Source organism: Misgurnus anguillicaudatus, chromosome 10, assembly GCF_027580225.2.
Source record: "Misgurnus anguillicaudatus chromosome 10, ASM2758022v2, whole genome shotgun sequence".
NCBI lineage: Eukaryota > Metazoa > Chordata > Actinopteri > Cypriniformes > Cobitidae > Misgurnus > Misgurnus anguillicaudatus.
This window is the reverse complement of record NC_073346.2, coordinates 39,234,305-39,253,517: the sequence shown is the minus strand read 5'-3', so window position 1 is coordinate 39,253,517 and position 19,213 is coordinate 39,234,305. Positions and strand designations below refer to the sequence as shown.

Sequence of the window (19,213 nt, the reverse complement as noted above, 5' to 3'; positions counted from 1 at the left end):
TTTACCCGCATTAACTTTTAATATTTGAAAAACGTACAGTGCGTTCATGCTATACATTATAGCATTTAATGCCATCTTCTGGGAATTGAATCATTGATCTGTTGGGCTCTGGCGCCGAGCTCTACAGTTGTTAATGCGGTGATTTCTCTTTTTTGGACCTTGACAGCTTGTCTGAGGTGCTAGAAAATCACAAAAACAGAGGTTCATGTCTTGGCTCGATGTTAATATCAGTCTGTCTCTTTCTTGCTCCTATCAGCCCTGCAGTTCAATAGTACCTCATACATTACGGTGTAGAGAGAAGACACCTTTTAAAAGCAGCAGTTTAAAGACCATAAAACACAGGACGCCTGTCGACAGTTCACTAAAAATCTCTCCAGTCACTAATACTTTTCTCAGCAAAAATGTGCTGTGAACAAAAAAAGAGTAATTTAGAGATTCACTCTAGAGGTCTTCACAGATCCACTTAGATCTGAAAACACGAGGTCTGACCTGATACGCAAGCGGATTCGGGTCTAAAAGTTTCACATGTGCAATATCGGATGTAATACTAGCAGCATCAGGTCTTGGGTAATTTAAAGGGGCCGTGTCACAAGACTTTTTTAAGATAAATCTTTGGTTGCCCTAGAGTACACATGTGAAGTTTTAGCTCAAAATACCCCACAGATAATGTATTACAACATGTTAAAATTGACACTATGTAGATGTGAGCAAAAATGTGGCGTTTTGGGTGTGTCATTTAAAATGCAAATGAGCTGATCGCAATCAGAGTTGTAGTACTTAAGTATTTTTACTTTCTACATAAAAGTAAATGTTCAATTATTCGTATTTTATTAGTGTTTTTCTTTGGAAAACAAACATTCCAAAACATATTATCATAATTTTTACTCCACGACATTTCATAATTTCAAGTTTTTGGTTTATATTTAATATTTAAGTACATTAAACATCTAGTAATTTTTTGTACTTTTACTTAAGTAAATTTTTTTTTCGTACTTTTACTCAAGAAAGTAAAAGTACACAATTTTTATGTAATTAGGCATTAAATCAATTTTAATATGCAATATATAATGAATACACAGTATGATTCACTTTAGAATGTAGTGAACATTTTTTAGTAAAGAAAAGTAAAAAATTTTCCCAAGACAAACACTCTGATAAAGCATAGATGCTTGGAAAATGTAACTAAAATACTTAAGTATTATACACCACTGATCGCAATGATGGTGGTTTGTTGCAATTGAAACTCAATTGTGCTGTCAATTATTTTCTCTTTCTCTCTTTGAACTAAATGGCAGTGCCGTGGTTGGATAGTGGGGATTAAGGGGTGGTATTATTATAATAAGATCTCCTTATGACATCATAAGGAGAGCCAAATTTCAATGACATAATTTTTCACGTGCTTGCAGAGACTGGTTTACCAAAACTAAGTTACTGGGTTGATCTTTTTCACTTTTTCTAGGTTGATAGAAGCACTGGGAACCCAATTATAGCACTTAAACATGGAAAAAGCCAGATTTGTTTTTATGTATTTATGTATTTTTGTCGAACGGACCTGAGAAGACCCGAAATATCTTTTGGGTGTGTATCAAGTCCTTTTCCCACACCTACTTGTTTGCCATGAGCGCTGCGACATTGTGTGGCTTGTGGTCATAATTTTCGTTGAGCCAGACCTGCCAATCAATTCTGAATGCACATTTTAGCGGTTACATTGGTGTCGTTGTCAGATAACAAATGAAAATAAATCAATTGGTTAATAATAATTCCTTACATTTATATAGCGCTTTTCTGCACACCTCAAAGTGGAATGTCCTCGACCACCACCTGCACATTGGTTGCACCACCTGGATGATGCAACGGCAGCCATATTTCACCAGAATGCCCAACACACACCAACTTATTAGTGGAGAGGAGACAGAGTGATATAGACAATTAGTATATATGGGGATGATTAGTAAGCCAATGGGCAAGTTTGGCCAGGATGCCAGGCCACTCCCCTACTCTTTTTCGAATGACTTCCTGGGATTTTTAACGACCACAGAGAGTCAGGACCTCAGTTTAACGTCTCATCCGAAAGATGGTGCTTTTTGACAGTATAGTGTTCCCATCACTATACTGGGGTGAGCACCGCCTGCTGGTCTCCCTAACAGCTCTACCAGCAGCAACCTGGTTTTCCCAGGTGGTCTCCCATCCAAGTACTGACCAGGCTCAGCCCTGCCTAGCTTCATTGGGCAAGCTGTCTTGGGCTACAGGGTGATATGGCTGCTATTTCTCTCTTTCTGGTTTCTTTCTGCCTGACTGGTGCGTGTGAGGCTGCAGACAGCACACACGTTGGTGCATATACATTCAGGTTAAAAATAAATTGCCACTCGGTCAAGGCGGACTCAGGAATAATTTTCTCTGGTTTGTCTCTTTCTTTAAAAAAAAAGATTGATGCACTTTGGATTTGGGTAATTTAGTGTCGGGTACATTTCTTTAGATCCGAGAAGACCTCTTAACTCCTGCATGGTTGCCATTTTCTAAAATGTATTGGACTAAATTATTCAGTTTGACATTTGACTAATGCCTATGTTCTGTCATTGTAGACGTGTGGGCTCTCTGTTAGTCACTCATTGGACATCTATTGAAGATGGAGTGGGTGTATCATCTGTCACTCGGGATTGGGTGCTAATACGTCAGTAGCGGACAGGTATGAGTTTGCTGTGTGATGTCATCCCACCCTGTCCAGTTCCCTGCAGTGTGATGTACAGGTCCAGATGGCTCTCTTTCCTTTCTTCAGCAGAGTCTCCACACCCCGCTTTTCCAATAGGCTTTACTGCAGCGACTCGCACTGAATAACAATGTGCCTCTCTCTCTCTCTTTATCTCTCTCTCTCTCTCTCTCTCTCTCTCTCTCTCTCTCATGCCCCTCTCTTTATTTCTGTTCTGGTTGTGGGTGGGTTATGGGCTGTAAGGGAAATGCTGAGTGGGAAAACTGCAGATCTGCAGACAGGAGGAGTGGGTGGTGTGACCAAAATCTCATATCACAGTGAGGATATATTATTATCATGATTTAGTTATTCACGCTGGATCTAATATAACTCTAATATATAAATATATTCATATAATTCATGTCCTGGACGATGTATTTTACAAAAACTAGATGGATATTTTAGTGAATCCTCTGAAAACAGGTCAAGGTCACACTGTGCTGAAATGTTTATTTTTTGGAGAGACATTAATTTTATGACTATTAAACACATACACTGTAAAAAATTTCTGTAGAAATTACAGTATTACTGGGTATTACTGGCAACTAGCTGCCAGTAACTTACCGTAGATTTTACATTTATGTTATTTACTGGCAACATTTTGTTCAAAGTTAAATTAACATGAAACATTTTTAGACTTTATCTTCTACAGTAAGTTACTGGCAACCAGCTGCAAAATTATACTATAATTGGCAATCTTATTACAGTAGATTTTCACGACTATCTGCTGGCGGGGAAAGAGTTAATATTTTGCATTGTTACAATATTATGAAAGGACATTACTTTAATGCTAACAGATTTTAAATGATCTTGTTGCTGTATTGTGGGGGAAATTACATTACGGTAATTTACTGTAAATAAAATTACTTTATTAATAAAGTAATTTTATTTACAGTAAATTATATATAATAAAGTACTTTTATTTACAGTAAATTACCGTAATCTAATTACAGTAAATTATATATAATAAAGTACTTTTATTTACAGTAAATTACCGTAATCTAATTACAGTAAATTAATGTAATATCTCCCCACAATACAGCAACAAGATCATTTCAAATCTATTAGCATTAAAGTAATGTGCTTTCATAATATTGTTACAATGCAAAATATTAACTCTTTTTTTAAGTTGCCAGCCAGCGCCGACATTTTTTATGATTTTCCCAAAAGTTAAATGCCTTCCACAAAAAAAATCATCTTTAAATATATAAACATACAATATTTCAAATGAATAAACAAACACTGCTTTTAAACAAAACAAAAAAAGTTTCATCCTATCTTCATTTGTTTTCTTTTCATCACCTCTCTAATATGACTATGTTTATTTAAAAATACAAAATTTTAAACAAAAAGCAGAGATAATTGCATTTTTGTAAAGTGCTTTTGTTAGAGATCAGATTCAAAGCGATGATCAAAACATACACAGAGTTTTTACTGTTTTTGAATCCATTGATGCTTTAGTTGTATAGACCCCTTCAAGGTTTGTAAACATTGAATGATTATCGCGTCCGCGCGCAGCATGGGGTCAAACTAGTAGGCATTTTGGACGATACCGAATAATACGCAACTCAATGTGCTGTAATGACTTTTCTGACCTCGACATGCGCAGTGGGAACCGCCTGTGACGTAAACCATGAAGGGCTCTATATAAGTTGGGTAAGAGCACCACCTAGTGGATAACAGCGGAAATATGGATTGCCATAAAAACTCGTAATTGGCAGGGAAGCGTTTTCTCATAATTGACGAGATAACTCATCATTGTCAATTATCTCAGCGTTTTGTTTAAAATTTGGTATTGACGAGATAAATGGCAGGGAAAGAGTTAAATGCATTTATTTATTTATAAAAAATTAAAATATCATTTTATTAGATTCACCTGTGCAGTAATGAAATCAGTCAAAATCTGATGCAGTTCAGATGTAGATATGGTAAGATTTAAGATCAGACTACTTTACATTAATGTAGCAGGTGTAAATGGGTCAGTTTTCATCTGTGACAGCAGGACAGAAAACTGAAACATAAGAGCTTCGGCATCTCCATTCAGCTTTCCAACAGCTGGACATTCGGACACTCGACTACAGGATCAATGGTAATATAAATACGGGAAAATATTGATTGTCTATCTGGTAATAATTCCATGCCAACATTTAATAAAAACTGCATCTCCTGTTACATGTTTCATTACAATCACTACTAATGGATGTAGCTAATATTGATTAAAGTTATAAACAGTACGGCTATGATAAGCACGATTATTAATATTGCGGCAGGAAGATAACAGCGACAAAGATGAAGATTACACATGTAGACAATTATTAGCCTACTTGCGGCTGTAATTACCTGTAATGAAATCCAAGCTTTACATCACAGATAAAGACTATTCAGAGTATCATACAACCACAATATTGTTTCTGCAATATAGCATATGTGGCCCGTGCTGGCAAACTGAGTTGGAATGAGCATTTTTTGTATTAAAAATTAGTTATTTATATTTTTCATTCTCCATTAAAAAAATTCAAAACAATGTATGGTTTGTTGGAATCTGACAGACCTGTTTGAAGCGGCAAAGTCAGTTTTGAGAAAAATCGAGTTAAAGATTTTTGAGGGTTCAAAAACAACATCACTGCATCCATACAGTACCTTAAAATCACTGGTAAACTAACAGATTTGACAAACACAAAGTCAAAAACAATACTATAGTAAATAAATATGTTCAACTTTCTTTTGTTGTTTGATTGATATTGAGACAGACAACTTTAACTCATTCCCCGCCAGCCTTTTTTTGAAAAGTTGCCCGTCAGCATTTCTTTGTGATTCTTACAAAAGTTTCACGAAATACCTTGCAGTAAAATTTTCTTCTAAAAAGATATAAACATACAAATATATCAAATGAAAAAGACACTCTGCTTTCAAACAAACAAACAAAATGGAAAAAAGTGTCATCCTGTCTTTATCTTTATCCCCTAAGGTGACATCGGAGTTAAAAAATCAAAAGTTTTGTTTCATGTGCTCACGTGAAACCTTCATGTGCAGAATTTTTTCAAAAAGTTTAGATTCGTGTGCGCATGTGAAACTATTGAATGCGCACGTGAAACTACTGCATGTGCACATGAAACTTTCACTTTCTCGTGCGCACGCGATAGTTTCATGTGCGCATGTGAAATTAAACGCGATAGTTTCACATGCGCACTTGATAGTTTCACCCCTTAGGTGCTCCGTATAAATATGGGTATTTTCCTTAAAAAAATTTTTTTAGCAAAAAGCTGAAATAATTGCATTTTTGTGAAAGAATTTTATTAGAGATAAGATTTAGAACAGTTATCAAAACATACACAGAGTTTAAAATTAATAAAAAAAAATTATTTCAGTTTTTTAATAAATTAAAATAAAGTAATCTAGTGGATAATCCCTGTATTACAGATTAACATAAAAACTCATCAAGGACATGTTTTTCATCCAAATGTTTTTTCTTAATTGATGAGATAACTCGTCAATGGCGGGGAAAGAGTTAAGATCTACTGTAATAAAAACATCAGATTTTTTTTCAAACAGTTAACCAAACATTTACTTAAGACATAACAGATTATATATCTGCGTCAATTCTGGTCAAAACAGATATTTTTACAACTGTAATTCTGTGTATATGTGTATATTTTGGGGTCCCACGCTAACACATCTGTGTGTATGCTTCAGATCTGTCAATCATCATGAGGAAGAGTCTTATTGATCTTAACTATTTTAACATTAATCAGGTCCCGTATTTTAACATCAAGCAAGTCCTACACTTTATTTTCTAATTCTTGCATGTATGAAAACAAAACCATAATGTCAGATGCACATGTGAATGCACGCACCTATGTATTAGATTAAGTATTTAGGGTTAGGATTACAGTACACCTCCCAGAAAAGTACAAAAAAAATCATTTTAGATCTGTAAAGACTATTTAAGAGCACTGGGATCGCTAAACAAGGGCTTAATGCACTTATTTTTATGAATTTCGACCAATATTGACATTTATACTTTCTTTTGCATGTAGCTCAAAATCAGACCGTACGCATTCCGAACTCATTTTGCCAGCGCAGGTCACATACACGGTACGCTTTTTATCTGCATGCAGTACTACATTTGTCTAATGTGCAATATATGCAACCAATAGTACAATGTGTGTAATACTGTCTCCCACAATGTAATGCACTTGAGTTTCCATTTACGGTGGTAACCATCAACTTGTTTTAGCTTGCATCTCAAAATGTTTGCGTGCTCAGAAATGCGTGCTTGAGAACTTTATGAAAAGTTTTGCTACTTTGCTGCTTTAGTATTTATAACTGCTGCATACTATGTATATAATACAGTAGGCCTGATACAGTACAGACCACACTGTGCAGTCCATAGCCAAAAAAACATGAAGGCAGCTTACATTTGAAGTTCTTCCAGGTTACGGTCGGCTCCGGTCTGCCCACTGCCAGACAAAAGAGGTTCACGTCGTCACCTTCGTTGACAGATTTATCCTCTGAGATGTTCACTATCTTGGCTGGCACTGCCAAAAGGGGGAAAGAAATGTATAATTGTCATGATTAACAAACAAACAGATAACAGCAACATTACAGTTTAATTTGTGTCAAGATTAAACAAACCAAATGCGTTTTACTTGAGCACCAGCATATTGTTTGTTTCAGGACGATCCAATCAGCAGTTTCATTCCAGACTCCCAAAACAGAGGTCAATGCATAATGCCGGACAGATAATAAGATGGTCCTTGAATATAAATGGCCTATGATGGGAGCTTTAATGAAGACGGCCAAACATTTGGCCTGCGAGGCATTCTCAGTCACTCCCATTTCTCAGCTTTCTAGCAGGACTACAGCCGATCCATTCCTGTTGGTGGATTGACTGGGGGCTGTAATTATTTTCAACCATATCACACTAAGACTAAAATTGAGGGCACAATGGTATCAAGCAAATATGGTCATCTGTCTGCAAAGCTCCTCGAAGCAGATAAAAAGCCGTGTTTGGTAAGATGCGTTCTGCCTGCTGGTTGGACAACAACACACTGGAGATGCATTCTTAACTTCACCCCCTCCCGTCTGTATCGCAGGATGCGGCCGGCCAAGTAATGTTCTCTGGAATATTTTTCATTTTGATATTTTCAATCTTGTGCTACAGGAAGGTGCGGCGCACGAGGCGCAATATACATAACAATTGACAACCTGCGGCTGGAGGAGGTGGGGTTTGCGGTGAGGACAGAGACACCAGCGGTCTGTCAGTCGAGCGGTCCGGCGCCTATAAATCACATCACTCGAGAGCGCTGGTACTCTTACTCATTTGCTGTTGATGTGAATCGGCACCGCCTCTGTCCCACCCTTAGCCGTCAATCAAGCTAAAACTCCTACACAAATCTGTGCTTCTTTCATTCCTCGCCTTAAAGGAGGGATTTTATGCTATTTCATGCATTCTGACTTATTAACACAATTAAAGAGTTAATTCTCATGCTAAACAAATGCAAAGTGTCAAAAAACAGTTGAGTGAGTATTTCTGGGCTAAACTCACACCTCCTCTTTCCTACAAGTTTCAAAGTTTTTTTTTAACATTTTCCTTTTATGGGCACTTCCCCCGGAAAAGCACGCCTGCACGTCAAATAAAGTGAGAGAAAGAACGACGACAGAGACACCAGCGGTCTGTCAGTCGAGCGGTCCGGCACCTATAAATCACATCACTTGTGAGCGCTGGTACTCTTACTCATTTGCTGTTGATGTGAATCGGCACCGCCTCTGTCCCACCCTTAGCTGTCAATCAAACTAAAACTCCTACACAGATCTGTGCTTCTTTCATTAATCGCTTTAAAAGAGGGGTCTAATGCTATTTCATGCATTCTGACTTATTAACACGGTTAAAGAGTTTATCCTCATGCTAAACAAATGCAAAGTGTCAAAAAAGTTTAGTATTTTTGGGCCAAATTCACACCTCCTAGTTCCTACAAGTTTCAAAGTTTTTTTTTGAACATGGGCACCCCGTTACGTATCATTGACCCCATTTTCTTTTTATGGGCACTTCCCCCGGAAAAGCACGCCCGCACGTCAAATAAAGTGAGAGAAAGAACGACGACCGAGACACCAGCGATCTGTCAGTCGAGCGGTCCGGCGCCTATAAATCACATCACTCGAGAGCGCTGGTACTCTTACTCATTTGCTGTTGATGTGAATTGGCACTGCCTCTGTCCCACCCTTAGCTGTCAATCAAACTAAAACTCCTACACAGATCTTTAAATGAGGGGTTTAATGCTATTTCATGCATTCTGACTTATTAACACGGTTAAAGAGTTTATCCTCATGCTAAACAAATGCAAAGTGTCAAAAAAGTTTAGTATTTTTGGGCCAAACTCACACCTCCTCTTTCCTACAAGTTTCAAAATTTTTTTTGAACATGGGTACCCCGTTACGTATCATTGACCCCATATTCCTTTTATGGGCACCCCCGGAAAAGCACGCCTGCACATCAAATAAAGTGAGAAAAAGTACGACGAGGATGCTCATTAGCATTGTTGTTCCTTCGAGTAGAAGTCACAGGCATCACTGCACGCGACAGTTTTGTTTTATATTAAGAATCAACGATGGCACTAAAGAAGAAGTGTGTTTTTGGATGTAAGGAGAAGAAAGCCTTTCCAAGTAGGCCGACCTATGGAAATAATGGATAAAGTTTGTTTATCCGGGGCAGCAGTGGAGTGTTTGTTTAATGCTTGATTTCATTGAAATGGGGTGGTCCCAACCAGGTCATGAGTCCGGGCGGTAAGTAAAACTGCATCAAATGTCTGTGTTTTGTTGGCAATCAGCGCTTGAGTGCATATAATGTAAACGACACGAATATTTAGTGAATCATAAGTTATCCAGAGATAGTACACTGTTAGACTTTGTATTGTATATATGCGGTAACAACACGTTGTCGGGTAGTTACTGTAATTGCCCCATTACAGTACCATAACTGTACATGTTTTTTTTTACAGTATGATCCCATTACCGAAATTATTTACACTGCTGAAAAACAATTCACATTTTGAAATTTGCTTCACTGCTAAAAGCATAACAAATAAAATGTATTTCATTTCATAGATATGTTTTATTTTTCCATTTTATATGCTTTTATAACACTGTTTTATTCAACTACAGTAGCACTACTGTTGTTGTTTTACAGCGGTCTACCGCAAATTCAAAACATACAGTAAATCACTGTAAATGAAATGTTAATACCCATAATGCAATGCATATTACAGTAATGAACTGGAAAAGAAAATGGTGGTATTTTACTGGGCATTTTGTGGTAATTAACTGTAAAAATTACAGTTAAGTCTAACAGTGTAGGGTAATGTTTTGTGTGTGTTGCTTGTTCGTGACTCGCTCCTCCCGCTGGCACCTCCGGGATCTGGTGCTTTTCCTGAAACATTTGCAAGAGCTGATCAATCTTTTATAAATCTAATAAATCTAAAGACTCTTCTGAGATATAAAGGATGTAATACTACTCTATAAGTACTCAAGATTAACATAAGATGAGCAGAAACAGCGTTTGTTATGTGAGCTTTAAAGGAACAGATAAACCAGGCATGAATAATCTGACATAATTTACTCCAAATTCACATTTTAGTTTGCGTGATGCATTGTGCTACAGCGTGTTTATTTCAATGACAACAAAATAATAGCTTAAATATCAGTGTGCGCCTCAAACAAATCAGTAAAATATTAGTTTAGCATATTGCATAAACAACATCAGTTGAAATTTTACTCAACAAACAAAAACTCTTCTGGAGTATTTCTCATTTCTTCCACTGAGAAAACAGTGCCAGCAGTTTGAAATGTCGTACGTGTAAACGATGGCACATTTTATCATTTCTGTGTGAATTGTTCCTGTGCATATTTTACTCTGGCCCATCACGACACTCATTCCAGATGAAGTAAGTAGTCATTTAGCAGATGTTTTTATCCGGAGAGATTTAAGTACACGTATTACAGAGGACAATCCCTCTGGTGCCTGAAAGTGAACAAGTTTGTTAATTGCTTCGCTCATGGGCACAATGGTGATGTTTCATCACGGCTCCTTATGGAGTCTGAATCAGCAACCTTATCAGCTCACAGCCGAAACATGACGTGTGCTGTTTTAAAGTACTTTTTCTGTGCCGGTTTAATGTGCAGACACAATTAAAAGACCAACCTCAAAAAACCTACAGTCTATTCATTCACCATCTGATGCATACTTCACATAATACACAACTATTTTAACCATTTAGTCTTACCCTGAACGATGAGGTAGACGTGAGCTGTGCGAGGCTGGTTTCTGGCCTGGAAACTGCATGTGTAGGGTCCCTCGTCTGACACCATCACTCTTTCGATCTTAATGGAGAATTCACTGTTGTTATTGTTGACCAGGGAGACGCGGGGGTCCAGGGACCACTTATCTGTGCCCGTAAAGAGGATGTTGGAGCGGTTCAACCACGCTTTGTGAGTGACCTCTTCATCAATCTTGCATCTAAGGGGAAGAGACGATTTAAAAGAACAAGTTTGTGTCAAACTGTAATGTCACTAAATGAGCGTGATGCATGAGACTTTCAGACTGTAACTGTTGAAGGAGCTTAGATGACAATGTTATGTGAAATGGTACAGTAACTCGCCTACTGGTTCTCAACTGATGACCCAAAAATGAGCACCTTTCTTTTTTACAAAGAGGTTCTTTAGATGTTTGTGGGTCAATGACGTGACGTGATTATTTATTTTGTGTCCGTATATGGTTCAATTAAATGTAAAAGGGTTAAAATTTCAAAATAAATTTGCAGATTACTTTCATACATTCTCTTTTTTGATGATCAAGTCTAAAATTTCTGTTTTTTTATTTTGAAAGAATATTTGAGTGATAATTGCAAAAAATGTCAATGTGGTGTAACCGGTCTGTGTCAATTGGTGTAACTAGTATTTTTTTATGAAAATATAAATATATTCATAAAAAAATGTGGAATAAAATATAATCATCTAGTTTAATATGATTTTTTAAACATACATTTTTACATAATTTAGAAAACAGATTATTTACAAAACAGAGCTGTTTTCAGCATATGTCAGGATAAATATTACAAAAAAGCATTAAAATTAATATCTAATAAAATTATATTTTAAAATATATTTTTTAATTACGCTTACATGCCATCAAGGTGGATAAAATATTTAATATTTCTCATTCTTTGGCGCAACTGGTGGTTACACCATTTGACATTTTCAGGTATATTCAGTCTTAACTTTCATAAAAATGGTGCAAATGTAATTTTTTTATTGCATAAAATTAACATAAACACACTATGTGCATTGAAATAAACCTGATGCGTGCTTTTAAAAACTTTTTTAAAAACTTTTTAAAAATAAAATTTAGTGCTGGGCAAAGACTAATCGCGATTAATCGCATACAAAATAAAAGTGATTTTTGGCATAATATATGAGTGTGTACTGTGTGAAAATATTATAAATACACATTCATGTATGTATTTAAGAAACATTTACATGCGCATATATATTTATTTATATTTTTATATATTCTATATTATATATAAATCAAAATATAAATAAATGTAAAATATGTAATGAAAATATGTATGTGTGTGTGTGGTTAAATATACATAATAATTACACACAGTACACACACATATTATGCCAAAAATCACTTTTATTTTGTATGCGATTAATCGCGATTAATCTTTGCCAAGCAAAATTTTTTTACATTTCACATCTTGCAAACCGTCACTGACCCTTAAATTGATAGTTCACTCAAAAACTTCTTCATTATTTACTCACCAAATGTCTTTCTTTGTTTTTCAAAACCCAAATGCAAATTTTTCAAGTATTGTTTTAAGTTTTCTGGTTATTATGTGAGTGGATGGTGAACAAGGCTTCAAAGGGACTCTAGAGTAAATAACTACCCTCGACTTGTGTTATATTTTACTTTTTACTTCTCTACCTTTTTGTTTTGGATATTGCTATTGTTCCTGTTGTTACAGATTATTTAAAAGTAAACATTATAAAACAACAATTCAGACGCTGGGAATGTGCACTGAAAGAGAGACACAGGTCAAGACTTTCATCAAATAATGGACTATATTTTAGTTTGTTTTTCACCAAACCCTTTTGTATGCCCCCAGGACATGTAGACTTTATGACACAAGTCGAGTGGCGTTATTTGTTTAATGCTTTTGGGTCCTAATGAAGCTTGAAGCTGCGGTCACCATCCACTCCCATAGTAACCAGAAAACCCAAAACAACACTTAAAAAACCTGCGTTTGGCCTCTAAAGAATAAAAAGAAAGACATCAGGGGCTGGTTGCACCAGCCGGACGTAAAAAAGTTGGGTGTAAGCTCTGCGTCCGACGTTGTGACAAATATTTACGCCTGTTGCACCATCTGAAACTATGACCAGACGCAGCTACGCTCAGCATAGATGATGCACGTCCACGCGTATGCATTTAACCATTTAAAGTGCATTTTACGTCCAGACGAGTCTTACGACTGGGTTATGCCCAGCTGGTGCAACCGACCCCAGGGAGTTCAACTAGAGGTCTTCGTCGGGTCTAAAAGTTTCACGTGTGCCTTGGACACGGGTTGGGTATAATATTAGCAGCCTCAGGTAATTTAAAATAAATGTGTTTTTGCAGAATGAACCCGAGAAGACCAGAAACATCTTGCCTGTGTACATTTGCCTGAGTCCTCTTCCAACCCCTCATCTGCCAGGAGCGCTTGCGACATAGTTTGGCAGATGGTAGGTTTATTTTCGTTGAGTCAGACATGTCAATCAATTTTCAATGCACATTTTTTAGCGGATACCTTGGTGTCTTCATCAGATTACAAATGAAAATAAATTGAGCAGCTGGCCAAATTGGTTGCAAGGCCACCAGGGTTTCTTTCTGTCTGACTGGTGCGTGCGGGGATCCAGACTGCACACAAGTCGGTGCCGTTTACTTTCGGGTCCAGTCTGGTTAAAAAAAAATTGCTACTGGTTCGGATCAGACTCTGGTCTAATTTTATCAGGTTTGTCTCGGGTTGGGTCTTTCTTTAAAAAAAAAAATTTATGCACGTTGGGTTTGGGTCATTTCGGGTCAGGGACATTTCTTTGGACCCAAGAAGACCTCTGGTTCAAAAGACATGAGGGTGAGTAAAAATGACAAAGTTTTTAGGTAAAATATACTTTTTTCTTTTCACTTTGACAAAAAATTCTGTGAAATATATATATATATATATATATATACAAAACATTTTATCTAATAAACAAACATGCAACTCCAAGAAACTCTCTGCAGGTTCTGTTGGGCCTACAGTAGTATTTGGCGTTTACCTCTAGATGTCATTGTCCTGCTCCTATCTTTATATGACTAAATGTGACACATCTGATGTTTAAATATCACTAATAATAATGTCAGCTTTGACTTTCAGCATATCAAACTGTGACATCACATCATTTTTCGTCTCCAGTATAGGTGTATATGGAATAATAACACGCTGCTTTTGAGAGACAGCGAGTTCAAAGGTTCAACTACAAGCTGATAGACTGAAACCAAGTCATTTCTGCTTTGAAACCGTCAAATTTGAAAGTAGAGTAATATAAACCATTTTAAAATGCACATTCAGTCTGACGCCTCTGGCAGGTAAGTATGATTAAACTGGTTGGGCTGGGTTGTATGAAGGTATACTGTATGTCTGTGACCGCTGATTTGTGTCAACCTATAGCAATTTCACAACGCTTTTGATGGCATACAGGTAATCTGCTCTGAGATCAGTGTGTAGATATGCTGCACATTACATGAGAGCAAATAATGGAGGAAAGTGCGGCTGTTATAAGAGAAAAGTATCACATTATAATTCTCAGCAAAAAAAAATGTATTACTCATATTACTCATGATAAGAGTTTGGTCACTCACAAAATCCCTTTAGGGAAGTCAAGCAACTAGGCGGCCATGTTTGCAATGCCTCTGGGCATTTATTATTTCAGTCAGGCAAGATGTCCTATTTACTTTAATGGGGAAAGACAGGTATCTCTGAAACTGCATGACAAATCACTATTACATAACATATTTCTAACAATTAAACCTGACATCATATGTAGACTCTCAGAAAAAAAGGTACAAAAGTTTCAAATAGGTACACCTTTGTACCCAAAGAGTGCATGTTAGTACTTTGAACTGCCAATATGTACCTTTAAAGGTACATATTTGTACCTAAATGGTACATATTAGGACCTTTTTTAAAGGGTACTGCCACAGTGACAGCTTTGTACCTTTATTTTTGACAGTGTACCATAACCTTTTTCTTAAGCTTAAATTGCACGAAAACACCTTTATTCAAAGTCATTTCAGCTACTGCGTATTCGCAAACGTTGCTAAGCGCCTCACGTGACTCCTTACAGAGCTCCTCCCCCTAGAGAATTATAAGCCTTTATCGATTGTTTCTTTTAATGGGATCTTCCTTCGCCAGATTAAAGGATTAGTCCATTTTCTTAAAAAAAAAAAATCCTGATTATTTACTCACCACCATTTCATCCAAAATGTTGATGTCTTTCTTTGTTCAGTCGAGAAGAAATTATGTTTTTTGAGGAAAACATTCCAGGGTTTTTCTCATTTTAATGGACTTTAATGGACCCCAACACTTAACACTTAACTCAACACTTAACAGTTTTTTTCAACAGAGTTTCAAAGGACTATAAACGATCATTTTTGACAAGAAAAATAAAACCACAACTTTTCGTCTATCTACGGTCCTGTGACGCGCCAGTGCGACCTCACCTAAATGCGTAGTGACGTAGGGAGGTCACATGTTACATATATGAAACGCACATTTGCGGACCATTTTAAACAATAAACTGACACAAAGACATTAATTAGTATCATTCGCAGTGGTGTCAAAAGTATTCATATTCATTACTCAAGTAGAAGTATAGATACTAGGGTTTTAAAAGACTTTTGTAGAAGTTGAAGGATCAACTCAAGCTTTTTACTCAAGTAAAAGTGAAAAAGTACTGGTTTCAAAACTACTTAAAGTATCAAGTAAAAGTAATGAAAGGAAAAAAAATGTCATTAGAGAAAAAGCCTAGGCCGCACCACAGGGGCCTTTTGGGCACTACCCTATCTCCTCTAAAAAATGTTTCTAAAGGCCATAATAACTATAGTGTTATATTAAAATGTTAATGTTAAAAAATTTGGGATGCACTAGGGCCAGGGGTAGGCAACGTCAGTCCTGGAGTGTCGATGTCCTGCAGATTAGCTCCAACCCTTATAAAAACTTGGTTACCTGTAGTTTCAGGTGACTTTAACCTTTATTAGTTTGTTCAGGTCTGCTTGATAAGACCTGGAGCTAAACACTGCAGGACATCGGCACTCCATGTTGCCTACCCCTGCACTAGGCTATCTGTTTCAACCACATACGGTATATGCCCATTAACAATGAACGCTTTTTAATACAATGCAAACAAATACATTAAAGCAGTGGTTCTCAAACTGGATGTCGCCAGATGGTGCCAGGGGCCCCAGTTTTATAATATTTTATGAAATACATTACTTTATTATAAATTCTGTGTAATTAAACCTCAGAACAATAAGGCTACTAAACAAAAGCAATAAATTGTATAATTTAAAATGTTTTGTTTAATTCAAATTTTAAGTTTTAGAATATTTATGTCAATCCACTGTACACAAGGGAGGCCGCAAAAAATGTTTGATAACAACTGCATTAAAGATCCATATATGTGTACTTCTGAGCATTAACATGTGTTCCATAGAGAGGAAGATATAATGACTAGTTGCCTATAAATATTGTAATGGTGCAAAAAGTCAATCTTCAGAGCAGTGCCGCTGGTGGCCAAACTTTTACAGTGGTGCCCTCTTTAGTTAAAAAAACAACAAAATCACACACAACTATAGTATGTGTGAGAATACAAATATGCTATTGTTATCATTTATAATTGTATTTTGACAGCAACACAAACTACAAATATGCAATTATATATTATAGCCTATATTTCCTCATCTGTACTTGTGTAGCTAATGGACTTTTGTATACTTTACTTTAGTCAGTACAAATCCAAGCAATTTTGGAGAATTACTAAATGTCTTTATTGTAAGTAAATTAAAAGTCAGGTTGAAGGAAACAGCTGATGTCTATTAACAAAAGCAAAAGTTGGTATGTATGGTTATGTGTTTCATTGATTTAACACTCAAGCATTCAGCTAAGTAGGTTTTGTTAATGCAAATAAAATTTACGGCAGTTATTAGCATATACAAAACAACAATGTCTTTAGCATAGATATCTTTGCCCTGCTTCAAAACGCAACGCAGCACAATGTCATTTAAGTTGAACAACTGAAGTTACATGATATAAATTGGTATTGTTATACTATTTAAATCACACAGATGAGTTGGTGTCAGCAGCTATATATTTACACAGGCTTGTGAATGTGAACTGACCTGAAAGTGATGCGCGAGTTTTATTTCGTACTTTTCCATTTGAAGACAGAATGCCGCGTTCTGTTACTGTACAAACGGATGGCGGATGATATCAAAGCATCGTGAGGGGAGACACTCTGCATGCTTTCTAATCGCTCTCGCGGTTCTTTTATGTTTATCTGTGCAGCGCTATCGAACAAACTTTTGATAATCTGCAGTCAGCTGGGGGGCGGGGATTGCGTACAAACCAATAGGGAGTCGGAATGGTGTATGTTTATACTTCTCATCCAACCACAAACGCGTTCATCTGGATGATGCAATTTATCAAGATAGGTTTTTTTAACGATGACAAGCCGGAATGTAAAAAAAGAAAACAAGTTGAAATTAATAGAAGTAACGAGGCGATTTTTAAAATGTAAGGAGTAGAAAGTACAGATAATTGTGTGAAAATGTAAGGAGTAGAAGTAAAAAGTCGTCTGAAAAATAATTACTCAAGTAAAGTATAGATACCCAAAATATCTACTTAAGTAAGGTAACGAAGTATTTGTACTTCGTTACTTGACACCTCTGATCATTCGACATACAACAACGTCGGCACGGTCCTCTTTCTCCACACTTGTAAACACTAGGGCGTAGTTTCGCATCCGTGACCTCTTGACGTGATGACGTACCGCGCTGGTGCATCACAGGACCGGAGATAGACAAGAAGTTGTGGTTTAAATGTCCATATTTTTATTTTTCGTGTCAAAAATGACAATCGTTTCTCTAGATGGGACCCTTGTGCCTCGTTTGGGATCATTTGGAGTTCTTTGAAAGTACGTTGAAAAAAAAACTGTTAAGTGTTGAGTTAAGTGTTAAGTGTTGGGGTCCATTAAAGTCCATTAAAATGAGAAAAATCCTGGAATGTTTTCCTCAAAAAACATAATTTTTTCTCGACTGAACAAAGAAAGACATCAACATTTTGGATGACATGGGTGTGAGTAAATTATCTGGATTTTTTTAAGAAAATGAACTAATCCTTTAAGCGTTGCACTGTTTGCTATTGTTAGTAATAGGAGTGCTCAATCTTGTTATATCCAGAGCTGGAAATGGGAGGGAACATGGGCAGTCTGGGAAGAGAATTTTGAGAGGTAACGGAGCTCCACCTCAGAATGGTTTTAAAATAAGGAAACTGAAAAGGAATTATATTTAAACAACTTAAATGAATATTCCACTTTCATAAAAAAAATCTGATAATTTACTCACCCCCATGTCATCAACAATATTTATATCATTCTTTGTTCAGTCGAGAAGAAAGTATGTTTTTTTTTTACTTTTCCCCGCCATTGACGAGTTATCTCGACAATTAAGAGAAAATGCTTTCCTGTCAATGACAAGTTTTTACGGCAATCCATATTTTCTCTATCATCCAGTAGGTTACACAACTTATAGACCCTTTACTCTTTGTACACAATGATGACGTAGCAACGTATGCGCGCGCATTTTGGCAACAGAAGTATGGCGAGAATCAGCAGCATGTCAAGCAACACGAGCGGATTAAGCAACACAGACAGAGAAAGTTATTTTAAAAAGTTGACTTTATCAAATGGTATCCGGCTACAAGATTAGTGTACTATAGTGGAGTGGATAGAAGACATTAGCAGATGGCCAAATATATAAATATAAAATATATAATAAAAATATTTGTTATTTTGATGCGGGGAAACCGTTTTGATAAACTTTCTGAGTTGTTATCACGTTAGAACCACTGGGGAATAACACTTCTGTTGCCAAAATGCACGTGCAACTATTTGATCATGTGGGCTGTAAAAGGGTCTATACAACACAGAAGCATCCACTAATGCCAAAAAGAGTTAAACTCTGTGTATGTTTTGATAATCGTTCTGAATCTGATCTCTAACAAAAGTCCTTAACAAAAAAACTATTTTAGTTTTTTGCTTAAAATTTGGTATTTTTAAGAAACATACCCTTATTTGAGAGGTGATAAAAAGAGAACAAATAAAAATATGATGCAG

The 19,213-nt window shown here is 36.4% G+C and overlaps 1 protein-coding gene across 1 annotated transcript in view; it reads right to left on the bottom strand.

Annotated features, from left to right (window-relative positions):
• Positions 1–19,213, bottom strand: part of iglon5 (IgLON family member 5) — a 216,740-nt gene that overhangs the window by 15,277 nt on the left and 182,250 nt on the right. The window contains exons 3-4 of the mRNA XM_055211414.2: positions 11,026–11,258; positions 7,165–7,284 (exon numbers count right to left, since the gene is read on the bottom strand). Coding sequence (XP_055067389.1) covers positions 7,165–7,284; positions 11,026–11,258 — 353 coding nt within the window. The remainder of the gene's footprint in view (positions 1–7,164; positions 7,285–11,025; positions 11,259–19,213) is intronic.